General features: G+C 50.4%; 1 protein-coding gene across 7 annotated transcripts in view; it reads right to left on the bottom strand.

Annotated features, from left to right (window-relative positions):
- Positions 1-24706, bottom strand: part of Klc (kinesin light chain) — a 184294-nt gene that overhangs the window by 84935 nt on the left and 74653 nt on the right. The window contains exon 1 of one of the 7 annotated variants that reach the window (XM_070522617.1): positions 8936-9223. The exons of the other annotated variants lie outside the window; for them this stretch is intronic. Coding sequence (XP_070378718.1) covers positions 8936-8964 — 29 coding nt within the window. The 5' untranslated portion in view covers positions 8965-9223. Of the gene's footprint in view, positions 1-8935; positions 9224-24706 lie in introns of those variants that run through there. 7 annotated transcript variants of the gene reach the window in all.

The raw sequence follows: 24706 nt of genomic DNA, 5'->3' as shown, positions 1-24706 counted from the left end.
TCCCTCCGACCTGTAATCTACAGCTACTCTCCTCCAGAATCAGCAGACCGATCTACGTGTGCAGTTTCTCTAATCCCATTTCTCCGTCTAATCTTCAGCCTCACCGACTGCATTCCCCTTCCCATGGTGACAACAGATGATATGCAAAGCCTGCAAGTCTGCTTTTCCATGCACGTCATCTGACCCAACTAGGATGGCGGACCTCACACTAGAATCTTAAATAAGGCATTGGTAGGGCTGATTGATGCTACAATTTGTGCCGTCCTCAGTTTCAAACTTTTAAACTGCAGCTCTACACTTCAAAGTGCTACTAGCAGGAACTCAGCCACCTTGATTAGGGCAAGCGTATGCACAAGAAATCCAGATTATAAAATTTTGCATATTGTTCCTTTATTATTGCATATTAATTGCAATATTATTGCATTAATTGCATATTGTTCCATATTGAACATTAATAGGCAAGCCACTAAAAAAGCAGATGTACCGACTCGCCCAACTAGCTGCCGTACTACTGGCAGAAGGGCAACAATTTAAAGCAGAGATGTAACTGCAGATGTTTTAACTTTCAGGTCGTTCTCAGCCGCTTATCAGCAACAGTAACCATGAGCTAAAACTGAGAGGTCCAGCGCTATCCAACCAGCTCCTCATTCTTGCATTAGTGAAATTGAAACCCAGAAGTAGTAAAGTGATGTCTGCCTAGCAGAAGTCAGATTTTTGTTTGCTTGTGCTACCACTGAATCGTGCTCCAACCCACATAGGTTTTTACAGCTGAATAGGGGTTCTTTCCAATCCTTTTTTGTATTACTCAGAACAAAAATGTTGCACGTAAACCAGCATTACAAAAGACACTTATTTTATTGAAAGGTCCAAGAAAAACGCTTCTAGTGAAGGTGATTGTCTTCTTGTTAATGTCTGCTAAAGTACAATTTAGTATGGTAGTCGTGACTAACATCGTTAAAATGTCGTCAAATGTATCGTCTGGCAACCATGCCAGTGGCATGGTTCATAAGACCATGCATGGCGCATGAATAAACTGCATTATCATAGGTGTTACACCCTGTGCCTCAGTCCATACGAGCATGCAGGTGAGTGCATCACAAAAGCACGATAGTACATGGCACAGTTGACATACGCCTGAGCCCCGCCCCCCCGGCACGATGGAAGGCCTGAGGTTACCCGCAGAGCTATGCTTCACCGGCAGTTTTGCGAAAAACTAGTCAACGTTCAAGCAATGCCAGGACTTGTACTTTCATGTCACAGGATTCCCGAGTAAGCCAGATGGCGAAAAAAGTTACGTTGCTTCTGTGCATGGCTGGAGAAGAGGCACTAGAAGTGTTCAACATATCGAAGTTTGAAGGACAGGACTGACAGAAGTACAGAAATGTTGCCAAAAAATTTTAACAGCACTGCCTTTCAATAAAAAATTATATGTTCGAAAGGTATGTATTCAGAACAAGAAAGCAGAATAAAGATGAGTTGTTTGAACACCTTCTTTGGGACATCAAAACCAACGTGCAGCCATGGGACTTTGGAGCCATGACAGATTCAATATTAAGAGATCAGATAATCAATGAAATCACCGATGAAAAAACTGAAGGCGAGGTTGCTATGCGAGATTGACCCTAAGCTAGAACAAGCCATTCAGATGTGCAAGGTGGCTGAGATAGTGAAGCAGCAATGCCGTGTGTGGGAAGACTGGAGCTTATCAGAAAGGCCAAGTGCGTCTGCGACAAGCAGCACAAAGTCGCACAAATGTGGCTCAACTGCGGAAAGAATAACTACTTAGCCACGTGTTGTCCAAAGGAGAAAAAAATGCATGTAAACTCTTGTGTGGAAGCCAACTGCACGGAATGTGCCAGCACCAAGCAACAATGGGTGCAGCCCATCAGCCGAGAGGAAAAACTTGGAGGAATCTGTCAGTGCTGGCATCGCTGAATCACAGCAGTTTTCAACATTCAAAATTTTGAACGTGGCAGCCTTCTCTGCTACCCCAGCAACGGATTGGCTCGTAACTGCTCACACACAAGGTTCTTCTGCACAGTGGCAGCTCAAAGTAAATGCAAGGTCCCAAGCCAACCTGATACCATATTCATTGTTTCAGAAGCTACGACGACCATCGACTCTGCGGTAGAGTAATGTCACCCTATACGCAGCTACTATGGCAGCTCGATCAACCACGCTGGTACGGCTAAGTTGTGCATGAAAACTGGTCATATTGAGAAAGATTTCACCTTCTTTGTGGTCAAGGCGACATGACCGGCTCTTCTAGGTCTGCAAGCAATGTAAGAATTTGGCCTCGTAACTTGTGTATCAGCAGCTGAAATGAATGACACGCAGCATGCGGTGCCACAAGAATTCAAGGACATGTTTTCTGGCACAGGGTGTTTGAGCAGAAAATACTATGTGGTTCTCGAAGAAGGTGCCAGGCCAATGGCGCAACCCGATCGTCGCATACCACTGGCACAGCGGCAGCCACTACAGGCCGAACTCAACCGCATGGCTAGTGCTAGCATCATGGAGAAAGTCGACCAGTCAACGAACTGGGTGAGTCCTCTAGTGGTAGTAAGAAAAAAGAATGGCACACTGAGACTATGTCTTCACCTGTGGGACAAGCACGAGGCCAGGATGCTCCCCCTGCATCACCTATCACGCCCACCCCTGTAGCAGCCATGTCCAGCAGCAGCAGCACCAGCAACAACGCTTGCACTTACAATGGAACCACGACAGTCAACACAACATCAGGCCCCTTCACGGTTGACATACAACACCAACTTCTGTCAAGTGACTTGACAAATGTTTGCAAATGTGCACTAATGAACCTCGTTAATACATGTGTACATTACTAAACGGGTAAAAAAAGGAGAAACATGTAGTATTGTCTGGCAACCACATCAGTGACACAGTTTATAAGACCACCGACGGTGCGTGAATAAACTGCATTACCTTCTGTGTTGCACTGTGCCTCAGTCCATCCAAGCATGCAGTCGAATGCAACACGAAAGCACGATACATCAACATCAGATCTTCTGCAGACATTAATAGCAGTTGGGAAACTACTGAGTGTTCTGAAAAAACAAACCAAAAACGAATTCCAGCATTCCCATGCCCTTCTCACAAGCTGTTCTTGTGCAGAGCATCAGAATCATTGTAGTGTCAGAGAATAGGTGCCAAAAATCAAGATGACTGGCCTCTGCTCTTTGAACATCACCAGTAGCCTTACTTTACTGGAGTCTACAAAGCGCAAACGGATGGGACAAGCAAACCACAGTTGACAAAGCACTGTTTTTAATGGTCCCGTCCTTTCGTGCCGTTTAGCGTATGATACGTACCAGCTGGCCCCCATCAATGCTCTAGCCGTACTCTACTTTGCCTCGTCAACGCCCTGCAGTGCAGTGAAAACTACAAATCATTTCAGCTAATCAGGTATGAGAGCTGGCTGCATGTCCAAAGAAACAGACGAGGGCCCAGCCAATGCACACAGTAGTGTTTGCATGACCTTTAACTCGTGCCAAAAGGGATCGGTGGAGAACGATGTAGGAGGCCCACACCTTTCCCTACTATGCACGGAGCTAGTGAGATAGAGTGTAGGTGCTCTCAAGAGCATTGGCACTAAAAAAAGTGTAATAATTGAACAAACATTGTGTACGCCTTCCAATATAACGAAGTGCTCATATGGTAAGCTCAGATGGTAGAGCGGCTGCCCCGAAAAGGCGGTGGTCCCGGGTTTGAGTCCCGGACCAGGACGAATTTTTCAACTTTGAAACTTTTCTTTCGAGGAACCCGTATGGGTTTCCTTTGTAGCAATTGCTGCGAATGCGTGGATGTCCGACTTAATAAATTACTTCTCTCCACCTTGCGGGTTTTCACAGAACTATATATTATGTCATAATGAAGTGCTGTCGAGGTGACAGTTAATGCACTGCAGTACTATAAAAAGAGAAGTGAAAGTTTTAGGGCGAGTTGATGCTGTTTTTTAGACATTGTATTTCAGTGACAGACACTGGACGAAGAAGTAAAAGAAGAAAACGCGCTTGTCGTCGTTTCTCTCTTTGAAGTGCCTTACTCCACGCCTGGCCCTAGAATACAATGAGAAATACCGGGGGGGATCGATTTTCTTTTTTACTTTTTCTTTATGTGATGTAGCCAGCAGCGTTTGTCATCCATATGCTCTCCGATCTCTGGGTCGGCAATACTCGAGGGTATCAGATTCGTCCGTCAATCGACCTCAAACACGAGCGAGTGGAACAAGACGATCACCAGACAGCAAACGTAAAGGTATATCCGAGCGGCGAGCGCACAACGCGGTTGAGCGGGGCCACCGCGCTCACTGCCCGCCACACACCCGAGCCCGAACGCACGCGACAAAAAGGGCAAAAGTAAACGTTCACAGCTGTGCGTGCGCTAAAACTTCAACGGCCCAGTGTCTAGAGGGGGGCAAGAGAAAAAAAGGGAGAAAGAAAGAAAGGAAGAAAAAAAGAAAGAGAGAAAGAGCCGACGACATTTCGCGGGCGAAGGAGGCCCCCGGCCGTCCGTGCGAGCGCTCGAATGTCGTCAGGCGGTGGTAATGAGCGACCGTAATCGACGGGCCCCTGAGGGTGGGGGACGCTTGCGAGGCCAGCGCCAAGAGGGAGGAGGAAGCGCCGAGCCAGTGGGATCGACGGGCACCGTTATTAAGTGGGGCTGGGTCCCGATGAAAGGCCAAGGCCTGTCCGCCATCTCCTCACACTGCAGGAGGCACCTTCTTTCTCTCCTCTCTCTCTCACTACCAGATGGAGCTCTCATAAAGCCTTCACATTCCCCCCCGTTTCCTTCCATTTCCCTTTTTCCGCATCAAAGGGCTAACATGGTAAAACAGATTGCGAGAGAGAGAGATAACACAGAGCAGCAGCTATTGGAAGAAAGAAAAAAAGAAAGACAGAAATTCTGGAGCTTTACATGCCAAAACTGCGACCTGGTTATGAGGCACGCCATAGAGGGACTCCATATTGAATACGACCCCCCGGGGTTCGCACCCAACGCAGGGTACACGAGCTTCTTTCCAGCCCGATCGGAATGCGGCCGCGATCGAACCTGCCCAGCGTATTGAAATTCAAAAGAACGTTGTATGAACGATTTTAGTGGTGCACCTTGCCATCCCGTCCAAGTCCACTTCGCACGGAAAAGTTTCCGTAAGCCCGAGAAAGTCCAGTCGGCTCGCCGGACCGACATATTTTTTTGGGCAGGTTGGTGCAAACCACCACCAGGCTCGGGCATGCAGCCGTCGAGCCGTGGCTCAGCTCCTCCGGATGGGCCGACTCGCTCGACACGCCCGGCAAGTGCCGTCGCTTGGGTCCGGCTCGGCTTGCCTCTCGAGTCGACGCGCTCACGTCGAGTTCACGCGAGCGAAAGTATTCGTCGAAAGACTCGCGGCCACTGCGCGGGTGACGGCACCTCACGTCGGACTCCGTTCCACGGCCCGTGGGACACGTCCGACCATTCGAGCGAGCGAGAGTTGCGCCTTCCCTGTCGATCCCTAGGCGGTACTGGGAGCGATTACACTCCGACAGAGGAGCCAGTGGGTGTAATGATTTGCCAGAGACTGCACGTTTGCTGAGGGAACGTATATTTCGCCGGCGGATTCCAAACAGGTCGCTCGCAATGCAGTTAATTCCTAGGCGGAATCCAAGCGATTCCAAGCCGCGCTCTTCGGACATAAACAGGAGAATCTTTTTACCTCGCCTTGTGGCAAGCAGACGCCTGACACCAATATAGGAAACACTAAATCAGTTTAGACTGAGGGAGCATTCTTTGAGAACTCTATAGTCGTTAATTTCGGGTGACTATCAGAATAGAAAATGACAACCAGAGATTTCAATTTCTTGAATTTCGCGCCGAAACCACAGCGCAGGTACGTGAATGTCGCGCCACGGAATACCAGAGCAGCATTTTCATACTTTCCGGCCTGAGCCTCGTTGGCCGAGTAAACCTTCCCAAAACTGGCCATGCTCAGTCTTTGGCCCTCTCAGAGCATCGTGCTGCCCGGTTTTTTTTTTCTTTCCTTTTTTTGCTGATTAATACGCCCTCGCAGTCACCGTCGGAATGCACGACGCCGCGCAGTGCCGCCCGCCTGTCGTCGTCGCGCTCACCGAGTGTCTTCTCGCGGCGTCGTTCTTGGCGCCGCAGACGGGCAACTTTCAGCCACAGCTGTCGGGTGACGACGCCGTTGCTTTAAGTGGCCCGCTTGAGACGGAGCTCATCAAATGTCGAATCAGCACCGCTTTCACCCAGCACTCTTTGCTCCAAAGCGTCACGTACATGGGCCGTTCCGGCTTCGTGCGCGTCGCTTTCGAAAGACACAGTGCGCGGCCGGTACGAACTCCCGGTTCCCGAACTCGCGAGCGAGGGGGTCGCGTGCCACCGTTACATGCGACGACGAACCCGCGCGAGGAAACGGGCACGTCGCCATCGACGTTGCAGAGTTGCCCAACATCGGCCGGCCGGGCACAAAGCTACAAAGACGGAAAAGGGCACCCTTCACAATCGATGGGAGCTTGGAGAAGCGGCCCAGCCCTGCCACCGCTACCATCGTCGTAAAGTGCGCACAACGGAAACGGGGGCGGTTTGACGTGAGCGCCGGCTGACGCACTGCTCTCGAATGCGTGTGTGCGTGCCGACGGGCGATCGAGTCGCTGTTGCCTTGGCAACTGTACGCCCGCAACAAGGTACGCGACGCACGCGAGCAGTCAACGCGACGAAGCGAGCCTTCGACCTTGGGGACGATCACGGCGACGGGGCGGCTTCAGGGAGGAACAGCGCGACTTGGGCTACTCTCGTTTTCTTTTTCCCCCCTCGATGTAGGATCATCCGTTCCACAGGCGGGACGAAGACCCCATCCACTCGTAAAGGCTTCATCCCTTTCTCGACGTTGCAGTAAATCCCGGCTTTAAGGGGGCATGGGCCCTCCTGCGACAAATCCTCCCGTACGGTGCCGTTGCGGCTACAGACATGCCCGGCCACCGCGCGCAAGAGCGCGTCATGACTCCACTCTACTCTCGACGACACACGAATAGGGGATATGGAGGGCAAACGTCGAAAAAAAGCAAAACTTCATGCATATAACTTAAGCACGTGCAGTCTCTTCAAGGGCTGTTTCCGACCACGACCGCGCAATCTGCTTCGACCAACGTCAACCAGAATTCTTGTGCGCCTTTGTGCAGCGTATCCTTTGAAAGCCCGCCGCAAGTCGATGGGCCCGGCCGAAAACCGCCCGCATAACCAACGCAGCAAGCCCTCACCCGAACAACAGCGTCCTGCCGGGCGTCGCTAACCACACAACTGCTCTGGCGACACAAAGTATCCGCACTCAATCCTCCCCTAGATATATGGAGTGCTTTCGGCGAGTCCGCGCAGCCTTTGCCAGGGTCTCTGACAAAGTGATACGATGGACGAGCATCTATCACCCCTTTATGCCTTTCGCTTGAAAGTGCCGTTCTCCATTCCATTCTACCTACGCGTCTGGAATTAATTAAAGAAGGAAGCCGAACACAAAATAAATAAAAGCAAAGCAATCACCCGTGTACTAAGAGCCCATTCATGGGCCCCTGCTGTTGCTACGTGTCGATGTTGATTGGATTTAACGTACCAAAGCATCACGGGGGTTTTGAGACACTCGATGTAGTGGAGGGTGCCGGCCCAATTTTGACCGCCTGGAGTTTTTTAACGTGCACCAGTATGTCTAATACGTTGACATTTTGAAATTCCTCGTTTTTTTTTTTCAGGTTTTACTGGATTGTTTTAATGAAAATTCCCTGGCAGTATATACAGCGGCGATTCAGACGCAAGGAAAACTATGGCTGCTTATTGCTTGCCAAGTTACTATACCGGCTCATAGTTTTACACTACCAGCAGTTAAACGCAAGTCAGGTACGATGCGTTATCAGATTTTAGTGTGCCTTGCGTTTCACGACATTAAACAACCCGGCCCAGGCTCGCATACACAAGACGAAAAAGACAGACTTTTATTTGAGCATTTTATAGGTTCGGTTGAAAACGTCGCTTTCTTCCGACACACCACTAGCTTCCCATAAACACCTTCCTCCATTCCTTTCCTTAATTTCATTGATCCGGAGTGGCTATTCCGTATCGTTCCGCTGATTCTTCCAGAAGTGATCCCTGAAAATCCCAGGCTTTCCATGATGCTGACACCCCGTGCACACAACGCTCGACACTAGTGTTTGTGTTCAGCCGTCGCCGGAATGCGGACAACGCAGCCAAGGAATAAACACCCGCGACATGCCACGACCACACTGCCGTTACTTCAGAGGGTATTGTCGCTGACCCGCGTACGCTGTCCACGTGCACCACGTGACTCAGCAAATAGAGCTAAAAACAAAACACCACACAATTCCGACCAGATCATCATTTAATTATCGCGGACAGGAGTTCGAAGTCGACCTAACGGGCTTTGCGCTCAAAGCAGCACATAAAAACGGCTTATAACGATAAAATTTAAGATTTCATCAAGTTCGATGCGCTTGTCGGCACACTAACTCAACATCACCGTGACGCCCGGGGAACGGTGACAACAGACTCTTCGCTGAATTCGCAACCAACCCCTTTTGCGACCGCCTCCCTGAATCTGGAAAAAAAAAAAAATTAGGACCTCTAAACTTCCCAGGTCCAACTGTACTATCGCGGTGGGCGACCACCTGCCTCTCCCTTCGCCATCTCAGAGTTTCGATCAAAGATGACGCAGCTGTCAGCGCCCTTTCCGGATGTTTTTCATTGACAGAGCAGCTCAGTTCCCAACTAACACCCCAAACAACGATCACCGATACTGAGAGACACTTCAGGCGGGAGTGTCCTTCGAGACAGAGCGAAGGGAGTCCAGCTGAAACCACGGGGTGCACACGTAACGAAGGAAGGTGGCACAAAAAATCCGGGCAGGGTAACTCACAGCCTGTACTCCTTCATGGCTTGAGACATCGCTGCGGACGCATCACACGGTGGGAGCAAAGCGTGGTGCACGGACAGCAGCGGACGGTGGCCGCGGGGCACCTCAACCGGCGGGCCGCGTAGCAGTCCACGAAGGAGGTTGCCCGGCGGCTTCTCATCGCAAACCCGTCACCACCGAGCGCACACCAAGATACAGGGGCAGCGTGCCGGCAATAAAAGCATTTAAAAAAAAACAAAAAAACAAGGGCGAAAATGCACGAGGTCACGCACTCGCGAAGCAGCGTGGCCGACGGCGCGGCAGCAGTGGACCAGCAGAAGACACGACGGCTGCGATTTCGCCGGTGGTTTCGTCTGCACGCCGGCAAAAATGGCGTCGCCCAGTAGCGGCGGCCGCGGCGCTGCGGTCGCCAGTGACGTCCCCGTGTATCGATCGAAAGGGGGGCGGTCCCCGTTCGAGGGGTTGCTGCTTTTTTTACAGCCAGTGCGGTGGCGAAGCCAATGCTTTTGCACCACTGCCGCGACAGAGACGGGTGCGTAGCGGCAAGCTGGCGCCGTACTGGCGACGATTGCGGATCGAATCCGGCAGACGCGTCGACCGACGGCGGTGAGTCAGACGCGGCTGTGGCAGCGGGAGGTCAGACGGTCACCAAGGGCGGCCAGCACAGGTCGCCGGCCGCCGACCGGCAACCCTACCAGCGGGAATCGAAGTCCCTGTACACGCTTTTTTGAATGCAAATCCAATAGCCTTAGGTAGGAAAACTGCTCCTCGCAATAAATGCGCGGTGTCGATTCCAACAGAACGCCGACAGAGCACAAGTACTGCACCAAGAAGGAGCTGGTGGTACAGATGTTGTGTACTCCGGGACACGTGGTGCGGTTATCGTGCTGTATGCACCCACTGAGGTATATAGCGGATACGCTCTTATTGTATATTTAATTACACTAGTGCCAGCAGCGCCAAACATTGGAGATAGGCATAATCACTGGTTACAATGAAACCTCAGTGAAAAGACGCAAAGCTTTCCGATCGCTACGTTCCCTAACTATCGATGCCGATAATGATTAAAGCTTGAATATGTATACAGTTACCATAGAGAACAGAAAAAAAAGGAAACACGAAGTCCAGGAATGCTTTTAGCAGAAGTGTAAAAAGTTTCGAATTCATCAGCGCAATTCCTTGTGTTCTACGGCTATTGTGGCAGCCGGCATTAAGCTTACCGTAATTCTACTACTATATTACGCTTGATGGTGGACAGATGGCGACTCGAAATATTCGGAAACTACATTCGTATTTACCAGTACTAACTATTCGACTCCAAGACGGAATCGGACAGGGCAACATTCGATCCGCTTTTCGAAAGTTCGCACACCTCTACTGCCGCGTGATATGCGCGATTGTTAAGAACGATGCATGCGGATCTTCCCGCTTTTCCTTTCGCCAACGGATGACAGGCGCTATCACGGAAGTGCCTGCGGTGTGATCGCAGCGTAGATCTTGAAGCTCCTGTACGCGGCTCCGATAGCACGCGCACACCAAAAAAAATGTGCATATACACCTGGATAACCAAATGGGCGACAGTTGACAACGGGACCCGTTTCGCAATCTCTCGACACCCCCGGCGTGTTCGCATATGCGTAACAATCGCGCACACACTCAGCGGCGCGGTCCACGGCCGAACCCTAGAAGGTCGCCTTGCGCCACTAGAGGAAGGCACGCTTGGGCGACCAGGAGGAGCGAGGCGCCGACGGCAAGAGACGCTTCGCAGCCCTGGAAGGCGGGAGAGAAAAAAAAACAGAAGCGAGAGCGGTGCGGCGTTCGCTTCCTGCTCAGTTTTCCTCTCGCAAGGCCTGCCGAGCGCCACTGAAGTCCAACACTACGTATTACAAAGCGTGCAGGGAAACTAAAGAGAAACACCAAGTCAGGATACAGTAACGAAGTGATATTTAGATTCCATTTCTGCTAATGTCGCGGCTGGTCGTTCAAAGACAGACAATAAACACCAAAGTGTGCGTTTTTCTTTTTATAACGTCGCGTCGAAACTACTAGTAACAGCACGTCAGTTTGGCATCATGGATTTCAAAGTTGTTCCTATTCTGGACGATGTGACTGAGGCAAAGGTTCTCGCAAGTTGCTAAGTTGAACCTTTTGTTCTTTTAGAATACAGACTAAAATCCATGACGTCAGGGCCACGGTGGAAGATTAGGCAGCTGTCTCAACGGCGCCGTCTGTCTGCAGAGCGAGGTGACAACAACTCCGTTCGAGCTTCCTCCCTTTGCCGGCAGGAGCGCCGAAGTGCTGGGGCCATTAAAGGGACACTAAAGGTTACTAGTAAGTCAACGTGGACTGTTGAAATACCATCCCAGAAACCTCGAAACGCTTGTTTCGTGCCAAGGAGAGTTATTTAAAGAGAAAATGCGTTCTGAAGCGTCCGCGTACCTCTAGCGCAGTTCAAGTCGCCCGCCCTCCCATCGAGGAGTACTGACATCATGGTCTCATGGTGACGTTGCGCCATCGGTGAGTACAACGGCGTCCGCAGACGGCGCTACGGCTTTTCTGCGCAAAACGCAAACGCGCGGCCAGAAACAGCCAAGACAGAGCCGACAGCAGAGCGAAAGCGGGAGTATGGTGGCTAGCGGAAGGAGAAACGCGCGACCATAAGCTGGTACTTCATTCTATGATGCAAACTTCGACGCTCGTCGCAATGGACCCTGACAACGACAGATTGGCTCGCGATGCTGGGCTCAACTTCAACGATTTGAGCACCGACGAGCGCGACCTGCTGCTGAGGGCTCGCGCTGCCGGCGTCGTTGCGTACTACGACGGCGGCCTCGACACCGGCTCTCCGGAGCGGGAAAGCAACGAGGGCTTCCCACGACATCACATGGACGTGGCATTCTCGCTGCTTGCTCCAAATGAAAGTTTCGCGAGCCAGCAGAACCCGCACAGCACTACGCGATAACGAAACTACTGAAACTCCAAAGCGTGCGCGGCGCAGAGTCGGAGGCGCAGAGTCGAGCGAAAACGCAACCTTTCGACCACACATACTACGGAAGGGTAACGTCAAAATGTTATTTTTTCTTAGAATCGAATAGACGTAGACAAGTAGCATTTTCTTCCGTCTTATAATCGAATGAAATGATGTCTTTAATACGAGTAGTTGAGTATTAGTAACACAAATTATGAGGAGTGCTTTCGTCATCGGGCTAGTACCGAAATGTCGCTGGGGGGTCTCAAATCATGTCATGCATTTACCTCAATTTCTCGGTTACTAAAGCTCTGTTCGCGATTATATTGACGCCTTAGACGTTCTAGAACATTGCTCTACCACTTTAACTTGACTTTCTGGTAACTTTTAGTGTCCCTTTAGGGCTCCTCGGGAGGGTCACCTTGTTCCGTCGTCTGCTAGCGGCATGACGCCCTGCGCTCACGTGTTTCGCTGCAAAACGGCCTTATAACGCACGATGTTACTTTTTTTGGTGGCACTACTAGCTCTTGCCAATTCTGTACTACTGCTTGCCGCGCTGTTCGCGAAGAAAAATTGAATAAGCCACAAGAAACCACCCAGCGAACTCCGTCTTTGCTCTTAATCTGCAGTGCGGTCATCCATCGTCGTACAACGTCTTAGTTGTTGCTTTCAGCCAGTTGTCCGTCTGTGCTTGTCTAGATGTGCTTGCGCTGCGTCTCAGATAAAAACTGCTGCATCGTAGCCTCCATTGTGCGTTAGCATGCAAGGCAGTGATGGGGCTCAGAGGGCGATCGACGCCGTGCACACATTTTGGTTTCCTTTTACACATTGTTTTGGTCACAAGCAATTGCAATAGCATTATTGTAGCTATCGCGTGCAGCATTCAGACATTAATATACACCCTTTTGGGAAATGCCTGTACAGTCGTGTTTGTGCGTATTGAACTTTCGCCACAGCGCGCCGTGTTAGCATTGAGTAGACACACACTACTCGGCGCAAATAAGACGTTAGAATATAGCGTAACTTGCAAATAGAATAACCAATGTTAAAAGTAACTTGCGCTGGTCGCACCAATGTGCGTGTCATGCATCGGTTTACGTCGCAGCGCTCGGCAAGCCGCCATGTGAGCACAACTCCAAGAACTTTGCACTTGCGCTTTTATTCCTCCAGCGCGTGCGTTTCGAACAATCCGCGCAATTTAATAATTTGACTATATACCTCCTGGTGGTCAGTGTATGGTCTTTCCCTACTGAGCGTTGCAAAAAAGGTTTCTTAGTAAAAAAAAAAGCATAAGTGCAATGGTAATAACAGTGAGAAGCACAATTAAAAGAGCCTCTCTGTGGTTCGTGCTGCGTGCACCCGTGAATGCCTATACTGAAAAAAAGCTCCGACACCATGGCCTAGTACCCCGAGAAATTATTTATTTGTGGCTCCCCAGTAATCCCTAGTCTCTACACTGGACTTTCACGAGTGCCGAAGCACATTTAGGTCTTGATAGCGCTACTAAGCGTATATACTTGAGAGTGTGTGCCTAAGCTTGTTTCCCAAAGGCTCGCCAGACGCTGAAACTGGCACACAGGAATATACGGGACAACTTACTAGCGATTCTTTTGTGCGCGCGCATGTTTGAGGAGCCCCGCTCGCCGCGCCAGCTGGTGTGGTTGACGAGGATAGGGGAGCAGATTTATTGGCATCCGGGGCGGTGACAAATAGGCACCAAGCGTGTGAGTTAATCAGGTATGCTACACACGCCTTTCATTCTGGCACTGTTTGTATACATATCCCGAATATAATTTCTCTTTCTCAAAACTTCCCTATCTACCTTTTACTGGTACCTATGCATGTAACGGATCTGGTCATGTCGATCTCTTTCCAGCTTTATTTTTCCACCAATGCTCCAAGCACCTCATGCTCATCTGGATCGCAAACATGTTGATGTTTTCATCCACTTTCTATCCAAGCGTTTCTGCAAGGTGCACGTTACCTAAGGGTTCCACTGGGGGAATCCCTTCGCATTTCATTAGGATGGATGGATGGATGTTATGAGCGTCCCCTTTGGAACGGGGCGGTGGGTTGCGCCACCAAGCTCTTGCCACTATGCTGCCTGATATCCTACCTAGGTCCCCCAATGATCAGCGCCATCTGCTGAGAGAGACGTAAACCATGACCGAAAAAAATCGTCGGCGCGGCAGCCTCGTTCAGACACTTGTGCACTATAACGTAAAGCTATTGCAGCTTGTTTTTATTGCAATTTGCTGACGTCAAATTTACGTAACCACCGACGCAGGCATCGGGCGGTGACTCGCAGCGTTGTTTGAAAAGCCCAATCAAGCGCGCTAATCGTCACTCGTTTTGCTTTCAAAGCGAATAGCGTCGCCTTCATGAACCGCGTTTACATGGATGAGTCAGCAGCGCATCGCATTTACAAGCGCATTTGGGAAAGGCCATGCGACACCGTTTACATGTAACGCATTAACTCTTCCGAGAACGTATAGCCCCACGTGCGTGAGCCGACCTGCGCCCGTACATCTACCCTCGCCTGACGCTTTAATGCGATGCGCCACTGTCGCGTTCATGTAAACGCGGCGGGGCTATTGAGTAGTTTCTCATGTCTAATTGGTTGACGAGAGGTGAGGAGCACGGTCAAGTGGAGAGGGGCCGAGCTAGTACAGTGAAAGTAGATAACCGGATGAGGAGGATGGTCTGCGATCGGTCCGCTTCCCTTTACTTAGCTTCAGGTGGCTGGTCGAATATTGGGGCGGCGTGCAACGGAAGGTTAAGAAGGCCGCTACAATGGATCCTCTGCCAACAGTTGGGCCGAGCGATGTCGCATACGTGCCGAAACAGCTCGATAATGTCACACTGCCACGCAAAAACTGCTATTATACGCAAATAAATCCATGTTCCCCGGCAGCTCCAAGTAGCCAGTGCCGGAGCGATCGGCGGGGGGCAGTCTCTGGCTATTAACAACAACAACAAAAAGTTTTGTTCGGCATATTAATACGTCTTTAGCGCGTGCACGACACCTTCACGCGGTAACTTCTCGCGGTTTTGTGACGTCGCGTGACAGACAGGCGAAGTAGGCGTAGCCCGAGATTTGACCAATAGCGGGGGGCTAATGGCGAAAAAGGCGCCGAATCGGCAATAAATTATTTTTCCTTTCTTTCGGTCTAATCATGCATAACTAGTTTGCACATTTCTTATCAGATGGCGCGTATTCGAGGTTTTCGTGACGTCGCGTGACAGACGGGAGAAGCGTGGGCAGCCCGAAAATTTTTTGACGAATCGTGGATGGCCGATTGCAGAATTGGAAAAGTTTGGAATAGCTTTACGTTATAGTGCTCCTAGTCGATTCTTCCACCGTGGTAAGGACGACCCGGAGCGGCTTCCATGAACATTTAATAACGAAAATAATATCGAATTTAAGAACGCGTTCTTAAACGTTTCATAGACAACGCTTAGTCCGCACAAGAATGCGTTCTTAAATTCGTTATTATTTTCATTATTAAATGTTCGTGCAAGCCACGTTTGGTGCGGAAAATTCACGCGACGTCGCCCCTTTCTTTTCAAGCATAAGAAGGTTTAGTTCGGGGGCTCCTACCTAAATACATGAGAAAAAAAATCTTTTTTCTCGGCAACCGCTGCCACAACTTTGATAAGGCTCGTGGCATTTAAAAGAAACAGCTATAATCTAGTGACCGTTGGCAGCGAACTTTTGATTAATTTTGCCATAAAAGTTGAAGATCGCAAATTCTCAGACAGTGAAACTATCACGTTTACAAGTCTGGATCTCAGCAACATGAAAATGATATCACAATTCTGTAAATTGCACCTAGTAGTACACCGAAAGGAGACAAAGTTAATGTATTATACATTGCTCTCACATAGACCCCTAATATGTCTGTAGAACTTTTGCAAAACCCTGGGAAATGGTGTGACAAATTCACGCAAGCTATAAATTCATATATCAAATTTGCACAGAATAGCGATATGTATTTTTGGCGCAGAGCTACAAATGTGGAGACTTCGTGCTTATATATTTTTTTCAAAGTTATCAATTTTTGAAAATTTCTCTTAAAAAACGCAGGCCTTAAGTCAGTATTGCGCTTCCAACAGTCACTGGAATTAAACGTTTTCTCTCAAATGCAATACATTTCATTAAAATCGGCCGAGTTCTTCCTTCAGAAAAGCGTTTCTGCGTTTTGCATGTATTTGAATGGGCGGCATCGTATTTGGTTCCTAGCTAAAGCTTCCTCCTAATACCAGACCTATTTCTCGCGACAAAGACAGGCTTTTTTTTTTTCGGTGTTGTAGAGAGGTAATTTACTGATACATCTAATTATTTTTCTGTGGTTAGTGTTAACTTACTTCTCTAAAGTGTTCCTTCTTTAACCCTTCGACTACACTCACGCTCCATGCACGCGCGTGGTGGTCCATCAGTGGCCGTCACACGAGAGACTCGGTCGACCGAGCCACGGAGGGCGCACTGCGCTAACGAGGTTTGCGACAGCGCGCTAACGCGGGGCGGTGTGTGTGTGTGCATCGGCGGCGTCAAGGACGAGGCGGCACGCAGGACAATCGAGCGGGGGCCGGCGTGGACCCTTCCCCGGGTGTCGACACGAGGCCGAGACTGTTCCAAGAAACGCTTCCGCGTTGCTGGGTACCAAAACAGTTACCGAAAATAATACGCCACACCTGCCAACGTGTGAACACTGATATTCGTGAAAGTCTCGTGGACACGATAATAAAAACAAAAATGGGGGGGACGGGGGGACGTGCGCAGCGAGCGACGCGTGACGAATTTCACATTGCTCAAATACATTTGCATTCCTAGACTCCCTGCGAAAAATTTTTTTTTCGCCCTCTTTCCGATAGCCGTCTACAAACGGAAAATGGGCAGTGAGCAGCCTGCCACGTTAAGTTGCCAGGTGGGTGAGCCTATCTTGCGAAGTTTCGCATTTATGATTTTTTCTTATATGTATTTAAACGTTGTTATGGGTCATTGGCGCTCAAACAAAAAACAAACAATGGTATTACGCCAGCTATGAAAGTTACTCTCCCAACAAGAGTGGAAACAATTAGAATTGAACAAAAAAAAAGGGGGGGGGGGGGGGAATGAAACGTAACCACTGCTCTTAAAAACCCCACATGATATTGCGCGACTTTCGTCGGAATCGAGTCGTCAGCCGTACCCAGAAGTCCGCCAGCCCGCTGAACTCAATTTACATTCTCCGCGCAAAAGCGACCAATACATTACACACCAGCCACAGCCGGCCACGAGTGTTCCACAGAAAGAGCGACGCGGTGAGCGCCTGCGTTCGCGCTCCTTTCAGGATGAGCCCGTTCCGGCGCAGTCGCACGTGCACCCCCGTCGTGCCACCGGCACACCCGACGCACCACACCGCAGCGCGCCCGCACGCAGCAGCGGTAGCGAGGCACGGCATCGGCGATAACCCGTTACGAACGGCGGGAAAGACGTGGCCGCGGGGATGCAGCCCACGCGCGCGTCTGCTGCACGTGCGGCGCACCGATAGTTCCGCGCAGCGCCGTGGATCCCGGAAACGCGGTTATCACGGTGACGGCAGCGATACGCTAGACCAGTCAGTGCGCAGGCGAGGCGTAATAGGCCACGGCAGGCCTATACTACCTCCGTAGAATTAAAAGGGGGAAAAAAGGAGAAAACTACAACGCGAGGCAAAAGAAAAGCACTAAAATTAGTTTTAAAATACTAAAAATTATTCAACGTGCTCCGTGTTAAAGAATCGCACACTGACGAACAGCTGATGTCGCTGACGCGCGGGTACACCGGTTAATCAGTGGGGCACGAAAGATGGGCAAATTTTTTTTTAATGTCACTCAACGACTATTTCTCTCCGCTTTTTAAATTGCCTTTGCCTTAAACTATTCGCAAATGAAAAATCGTAAAAGCTGGCAGGTATACGCCACGGCATGGCAATGCTTCACGCGACACCGACGCGCACGAGATCTTTTTGTGGGTCAAGTCGGCTGCACGCATCTTACTGAGAGTTCAATGAACGTAACAACGTATACAGTCGAGAGCTCCACGGAATACCGTCTGGCGAAGGCGATACATACCGAAGCAGACATAAACGGTCGCCAAAATTCCAACGTAGAAAGTTCGTGACCAAAGTCACTGGATGAAAAGTCACTAGACAAAAACTTCACTTTGCTTCTCGCCAGACATATCCTGCTGCTGCTCAAAAAAAAAAAAAAGAAAGAAAATCATGCGTATAAAAGCTGTCCTCGCACTAGCTCACCGGGGCTTAAAGTTCAACACACTCGAGGCTCCCGACGCAGCACGAACGATGTGTGCTGTGGAATATGCTCTGCGCTAACGAGGACCCGCACCTGCAGGAGGAAACACGCACACGGGTAACTTGGTGCTCCTTCAATGCTGTCAAATTCAAAGGCGGTCACACTGCCCTCTTGCGAAAGGCAGGTTTTACAGCGGTTACAAAGTAACGCTGGCATCGCGATTCTGCATGCCGACAACGGAAATGCTACGGTCGTCTTCAAACGCGCTGACCACGTCTACAAACTGGATTCACTTCTTAAAGGTGGGTCGGCGTACGTGAAAGCGAACAGGGACCCTACTCGGAAGGTAGAAGCAGATCTGCAGAAGTTGCTCACTACCATTTTCGGTTTTGTGCCTCGTGAGCAAAAACACATTAACCAGCAGCTTCGCCGCCACAAAGGCTCTGCAGGTACAGACGCCAGATTTACCTATGCCTCCCATCGTGGATATTACGCATTCGCCGCCTGTCCGGATACCTTCAAAACGTGCTTCGTCCTCTAGTAGGAAGAACTTTGACGTTTACGAAGAACTCGCAGCATTTTGCCGAAAACTTAACGGATGCAACCATCGACGATGGTTACGCAATGGTCTCATTTTATGTAAAATCCAGGTGTCAACACGTGTCTCGGTCGAACATGCCGTTAAATGCTGCAGAAACATTTTAGAATGTGATCACGCACTGCCTTCCCGCGCAGTCATCGGCACAGAAGACCTGTGTCGTATCCTGGACGTTTCATTACGCAACACCTACATGTGTTCAACAAGCGTTTCGTAATAACGTGTTGGGACGGCCACGGCTGCTACAGCCTCTGTGGTTTGCGCTAACATTCTGCTAGAAGCTATTAGCAAATCCAGGACCTGCTACTTGTGCTGGCAACACTGTCCAAATAAACAAGGATGGCTACGGCATCCACGTTCACGGCGGCTCTTTCACTTGGCGTTGTGGTCACGTTACTCCTTTGTGGCGTGGAATCGAGGTGTTTCGCGGAAGCCGATAGGGTCCTTGCCGCCAATCACCTTATTTGGATCTGCCTCACGAATTTCAAGAACGAAATCGAGGAAACAGTTGGGCTGTGCGTGCAAACGTCCGACCTGCCCAGCGAGCCGCATCAGTGATTTAAAAAAAAAAAAGAGCCTTTCAAGCGAGTCGGAGGTTAAAAAAAAAGGGAAGTGTTTGTGCGCAGCCAGCCTCAACAAAAGGTGCAAGCACTTGTTCGTGGCGTTGCTTCACTGCTACAGGTACAATACTTGACTGTGTTCGACGCTCATAAGCAACTCCGCATTCGTGTTCCAGTATATCACATGTATCATTCCACAACATATAGCCGGTGAAGTCTGCCGCGCTTTCAGAAGACATGCACGCATATTCTGCAGTGATAGAACGAGGCTACCAACTAAATTTACGCGATCAGTGTGTCTTGGTATGAAAACAAATGAGAGTTCCACTTGATAGTCGGGGTGCACCTTCGTCTTAAAGTTAGCCGATACGTGGGATGAGGCCGCCTGCGTCCGATGACTGGCACTTCTTCGTGCTCGCAGTACACAGTGTTAGAGCTTGTAGGGCCTGGACTTGGGAACCCCTGCCGCCCATAGAAATCCACAAATTCGGTGAAACTTGAGAAGTGAATAACGACCAATCAGACCAGGCTGGACTTTGTTCCAACAGGTTTCCAAAATTTAACGAGGGTTTTCTTTTTGCAAAGTCAGTTGTATTAGCGTAAACGCATCGACTTGGAAACAAACTGAACCAGTTGTAATGAAATTTAGCTTTGTGCGCAGTGTCGGAAAGTAAACTAGCGGTGTTGTGCGCTAGTCGAACGCACCAAAGATTTCCTCCTAAATTGATCGCGAGCAAACAAACTGACAACTCACCGCGTTGAACGAGAAAACAGCACATTGTGCTTGCGACGCCGGACTAAAAAAGCATGCTACGAAAACGATATGTCGCCTTGTGGCATAACACGCGCCGTGATCAACTTCTGACATTTCGAGGTAGTCATCTTTCCAGCTACCGGCCGTACCTGCAGACAACAGCGCGTTAGCGAGAATATTCCTGCTGCTTAAAGCATTAGTAACAATACTCCTAAACTAGAAACGAACAAAACAAAATGAAACTTAGCATGCACTCCTCATTCATCAAAGCGCCTGCCTGAACAAAGTACACTCTGTGATTTGAAACTCCATCACGATATTTAAAATAAACAAAAATCTAACCTCATCCTGACGGAATCTCCCCGCTCTCCTCGTGAGCTGGTGTGGGTCGCGGTAAAGCCCGTGCGTCAACGAATCGATAAATAAATCAACCTTCGCCGCCCGTTAGCGTCCTTGTTGCGGTGCGTGGCGAGAGCCTCGGTCGTTAAAGTGCACCATGTCGCTGTCCTGCGAGCGAGTCGCAGTACAAACTACGAGAGAAGCACAGTCTCACGAAACGTCGCCCGCTCAATAGCAGGGATACGTCATCAGCGTTCAACGCGGAGCATATTCCACATTTTTTTGTTTTTACCGAGAAAACTTTCCCGTTGAGACATCTCGTTCAGGTTGCCATTACTGAACGGTCACCCGGGTGGGCATCGTTCCACGTGTCGAAGGTTGTGTGAGCACTCTAATAGAACGGGGCGTTTCCGGTGAGAGTGGACAACCGTGCGCGACCAAGTGGGCAGAGCGGAGCTGTGGGCCGGAAATCCCGCGGTCACAAGAAGGCCCCGACACCGCGACCATGGTATATCCAACACGTGGCGACCACTGCGCACCTACCCTTCTAAGCCTTGTGCACAGAACTATGCCGACGTGGAGCAGCAGCAGCGTCCCCACCCCCACGGCGGCGCCCGACTTCTTTCCGGCGCCGCGTGACCACAATGCTAATGGCGGCGCTCGACGAGAGCGGCACACGAAGGGGCGCCCCGAGTGTCGCAACGATGCCTTCTGTGGCGTGAAACAGGCAAGCAGGAAAGCGCGCTGTGTGCAGCAGTGTGGTTGCACGGTGGCCCACCTCGTGCACCCTTCGGGCTGCAACTCCTCACAGAGGCGGCTTTTCCGCGCGCTCCTGCAGCCTTCGCCGAAGGCCTCGCTGATAGCCTCTGACCGCACCTCTACTCGCTGCTCCTTTTATTTCCCTTTCGCCCCCGGACAGCGCGGTTGAGGTGTCCTCTGCTGAGAGACGGTTACTGCGCTGCACTTTATCCAACTTTCACCCCCTCTCCGTTAAAGACCTCCTTGCACGGAGACACAATCGGAATCCAGAACGCCAGACCACGGGGACGCGCCAAACTGTTCAGCGCGCTAGTGTGTCGGCGGCCGCCTTCTGTAATACGGACCGCGTATTTTCCTCGAGAAATCGTCGCAAGGATAAAAAAAAAGAAAATGAGGAGGAGGAAGATGAACGGACGTTCGCTATCTCTCATTAGTGAGTGTCAATCCATCCCTCGCCAAACACTCGGTAATCCGCATGCACACGCCCTTCCACCTCGGCGCCACAAATCGCGAGAGGATAGCAGCGGCTGTTAGCATGGCGCTCATCTCGACGTCACATTTATAGCGCTCGCAGGGAGGCTATGCACCAGCTTGAGAGCAGGGTCCGGCGCGGCGCCCCGGCCAGCAAGCGACGCCTCCGCGCTCGCTCTGCCCGCACGGATCTGTGGAATGCGTACCGGTTCGGTTCAAGCCGCGTCGCGCTTGGTCACACGACGGGGACTCGCCGCAGACTCTCGATGCGAGTGTGCATTAACAGGCTCCCACGGCCACCAACCTACTTTTGGCGGACACGAACCTACTTTTGGCCCGTATAAGCGTGTAGCCAGTGCGAGAAGGGCAAATTAGGACGGCCAAACTACAGTACAGTAGCACACGCGGAGGGACACAGCCAGCGCAGCAGATATACAGTTTGACGCAACGGACTCAAGTTCTGACCACCGCCAAACACGTTACAGCCGTCGAACACATCACGTCGCATGTCCCAACCACCGCGGTGGCTCAGCGGCTACGTGGCGCTGTGCTCCGAGCACAAGGGTGCGAAAGGATACTTCAAAGGTACCGTCTTGGATCATCTGTTCGGAATGTGGTGGCAATGAGAACATCGATGTGCCGGCCACATCGACGGAAACGAGCATCATTTTATTCCATAAAGACGGAATCGTTTTGTCACGCCCTACTGACGGTGACGAATGCAACTGCCAGAATCGCGTCCTGTAAACCATGTTACGGCCATGCGTACGAGTTTTGATAAGAAAACGCGAACCCAAACATTCTGCTTAAAAATGTTTCTACTCGCTTACCAAGGAAACCACTGCACGTCATGCACTTCAATAGTAGGCTTCCCATTACGCTACAAAACAGGAGTTCCTTGAAAAACGCTAGACAGGCCATTCAATAGTACAAGTGGATGTGCTGTTTGCCTTTGGTGTCCCTTTTATATACTGTTATAATTTAGCTCAGACTGCGAAACTATTTGAATACTCGATGGCTAGTCGCGAATCCATATTACTAAGGACCCCAACTGGAGGGAGCAAGAGGACATACGTAACGAGGTTCAGGGCGCATCTGAATACCCGGTTCGAAAAAAGGATGGTAATATCCACCCTAGAAAGTGGCCCCTCAGAGCACTTAGAAGGAGAACGAAAATGAAGGTAAAGTAATTTTCTTTTTTTTTTAACTCGCGCCAGAACTGCAGCATCAGTACGTCACGGATCTCAATACATTTTATTTTCTATTTTAACCGTCATGGCACAGCGAAAGTTACTGAAATATTTGCAAAGTTCATTTTCTTTTGTTACTTCAGAATACGGTGCAGTCTTTCTTTGACGATACAAAGCCAGCTAGGCCTCGAGCAGATGCTGTCAAAATCTATGACGTCACGGATAGCCGGTGCGGAGGCGTCGCTGCCAGCCTTCATGCGTCGTTCTATCGGCGACCAGGCGTCCTCTCACGATAAGAGCGGATGTTTTTGGCGCCGTAGAAGGAGTAACCACCCTGTCACACCGGTACCCGGAAACTCCTTTTAACACCGTCTATCTCGAGGCAGGTGCACTCGGTTTCCCACGGTAGCCCTTCCGCGGAGCATTCGGTCAAGGGAGGGGGACTTCCCACTGCGACTGAAGGGAATACTCCCGTGCTCGTACTGGTTTTTGTTGTAACACTGAACATTTAATTATTGTTTCCATTAAAATTGATGAGTGAATTGAGTGAAACTAAACAAAAATTCAAGCACTATTCAACGACAGTTATACCTACTGCTGGCCAATTACTCTGGACCTAGGCCGCTTGGCGCCATGTTTTTCTCGTCTTTCGGGGCATTTACAAGTGAAGCCGACAGAACCAGGTGGTGTCGGCTTGTCGGGCTGGAATATGCCCGTCGAGTCTGCGTAAACACCAGCCGGTTAGGCAGGACAAGGGTCGAGTCGGGCTGAGAGTCGGGCTGAGTCAGCCCGACTGAATGGGGTAGCTTCATGCAGCCCGACCCGTCTGCCGCATGCACGTAAACGCGCACGGGTCGATCCCGCCCACTGCGAGATTTGCGCGGGACCACTGTGACGTCACGACTTAGGCGTCGGCAGCCGGAATAGTGCCAGCACAAGACCATCAGAAGGCACTGTGCAAGTGCAACCTCATCGTGGCGATGAGACCCACCAAACGGAGCTGTTGCAGACGGCGGCCCAGTTCCAACGCCTCGGTGCCCAGACTCGTGTAAACGCAGCCTCTGTCGTGCAAGTCGTGCAGTGAGTGGCCGGTGTGGTCACTCACGGCTGACACCGGCACAGTACGCGAAATAAAAGGAAAGCCCACGAGGTCGCCGTGCACGAAACGTTGCGCCTTTAGTGTACTAGTTTGCAGCGGTTGGAGCAGCGCAGAATGCCGAGCCAACTCGTCACGCCGTAAAGCAAAACAGAGGCATAGGCACGGGGTGGCTAGCGTCGCTGTCAGCACTGCTAATGTTTAGCGAGCGCAATCTGAATTTTAACGACGTGCGTGTTTTTCGCGTCAAATTTACTGAGTAATATTCTCTTATGGAAGGAGCGTTAATTATAATAGCTACGAGCGTAATTTGACGTTCCATTCTTGTACTTCTACAAAAACCAAACATCGCAGAACGCGCCTTTGGCGGCTTCTAAAACAAAAATGTTGTTGGACGTGAACACTACCACAACTTCCTTGCGGTCGAACTCCATTAGGCAGTCTCGTACTCCTTTATCTTAAAGTAGTTCGTGTGACACGGGTGTACCTCAATTAATGTTAATTTTCATTTTTCCCATTGTGTACACTAAGAACATCGTTCAGGGTGTAGAGAAGGATTGGAACGATATAGTGGGTCGTCCTCTCCAGCGGTTTTGCTCGTGAGTGGTGCTCGTGCTGGGAGTCCGTGCCCCGCTCTAACGGTCGGTCCCAAACGCCGGTGACTAATAAACGCCTTCACAAGTGGTGGACGGCGTCCCGGCCTGCAACGTCCATCCTGGAACTTCGATTCCGTACGCTACGCTCAACGATGCCTGAAGACGCA

The sequence above is a fragment of the Dermacentor albipictus genome, chromosome 7 (assembly GCF_038994185.2).
Source record: "Dermacentor albipictus isolate Rhodes 1998 colony chromosome 7, USDA_Dalb.pri_finalv2, whole genome shotgun sequence".
Lineage (NCBI taxonomy): Eukaryota > Metazoa > Arthropoda > Arachnida > Ixodida > Ixodidae > Dermacentor > Dermacentor albipictus.
This window is presented reverse-complemented; position numbering and strand designations above follow the sequence as displayed.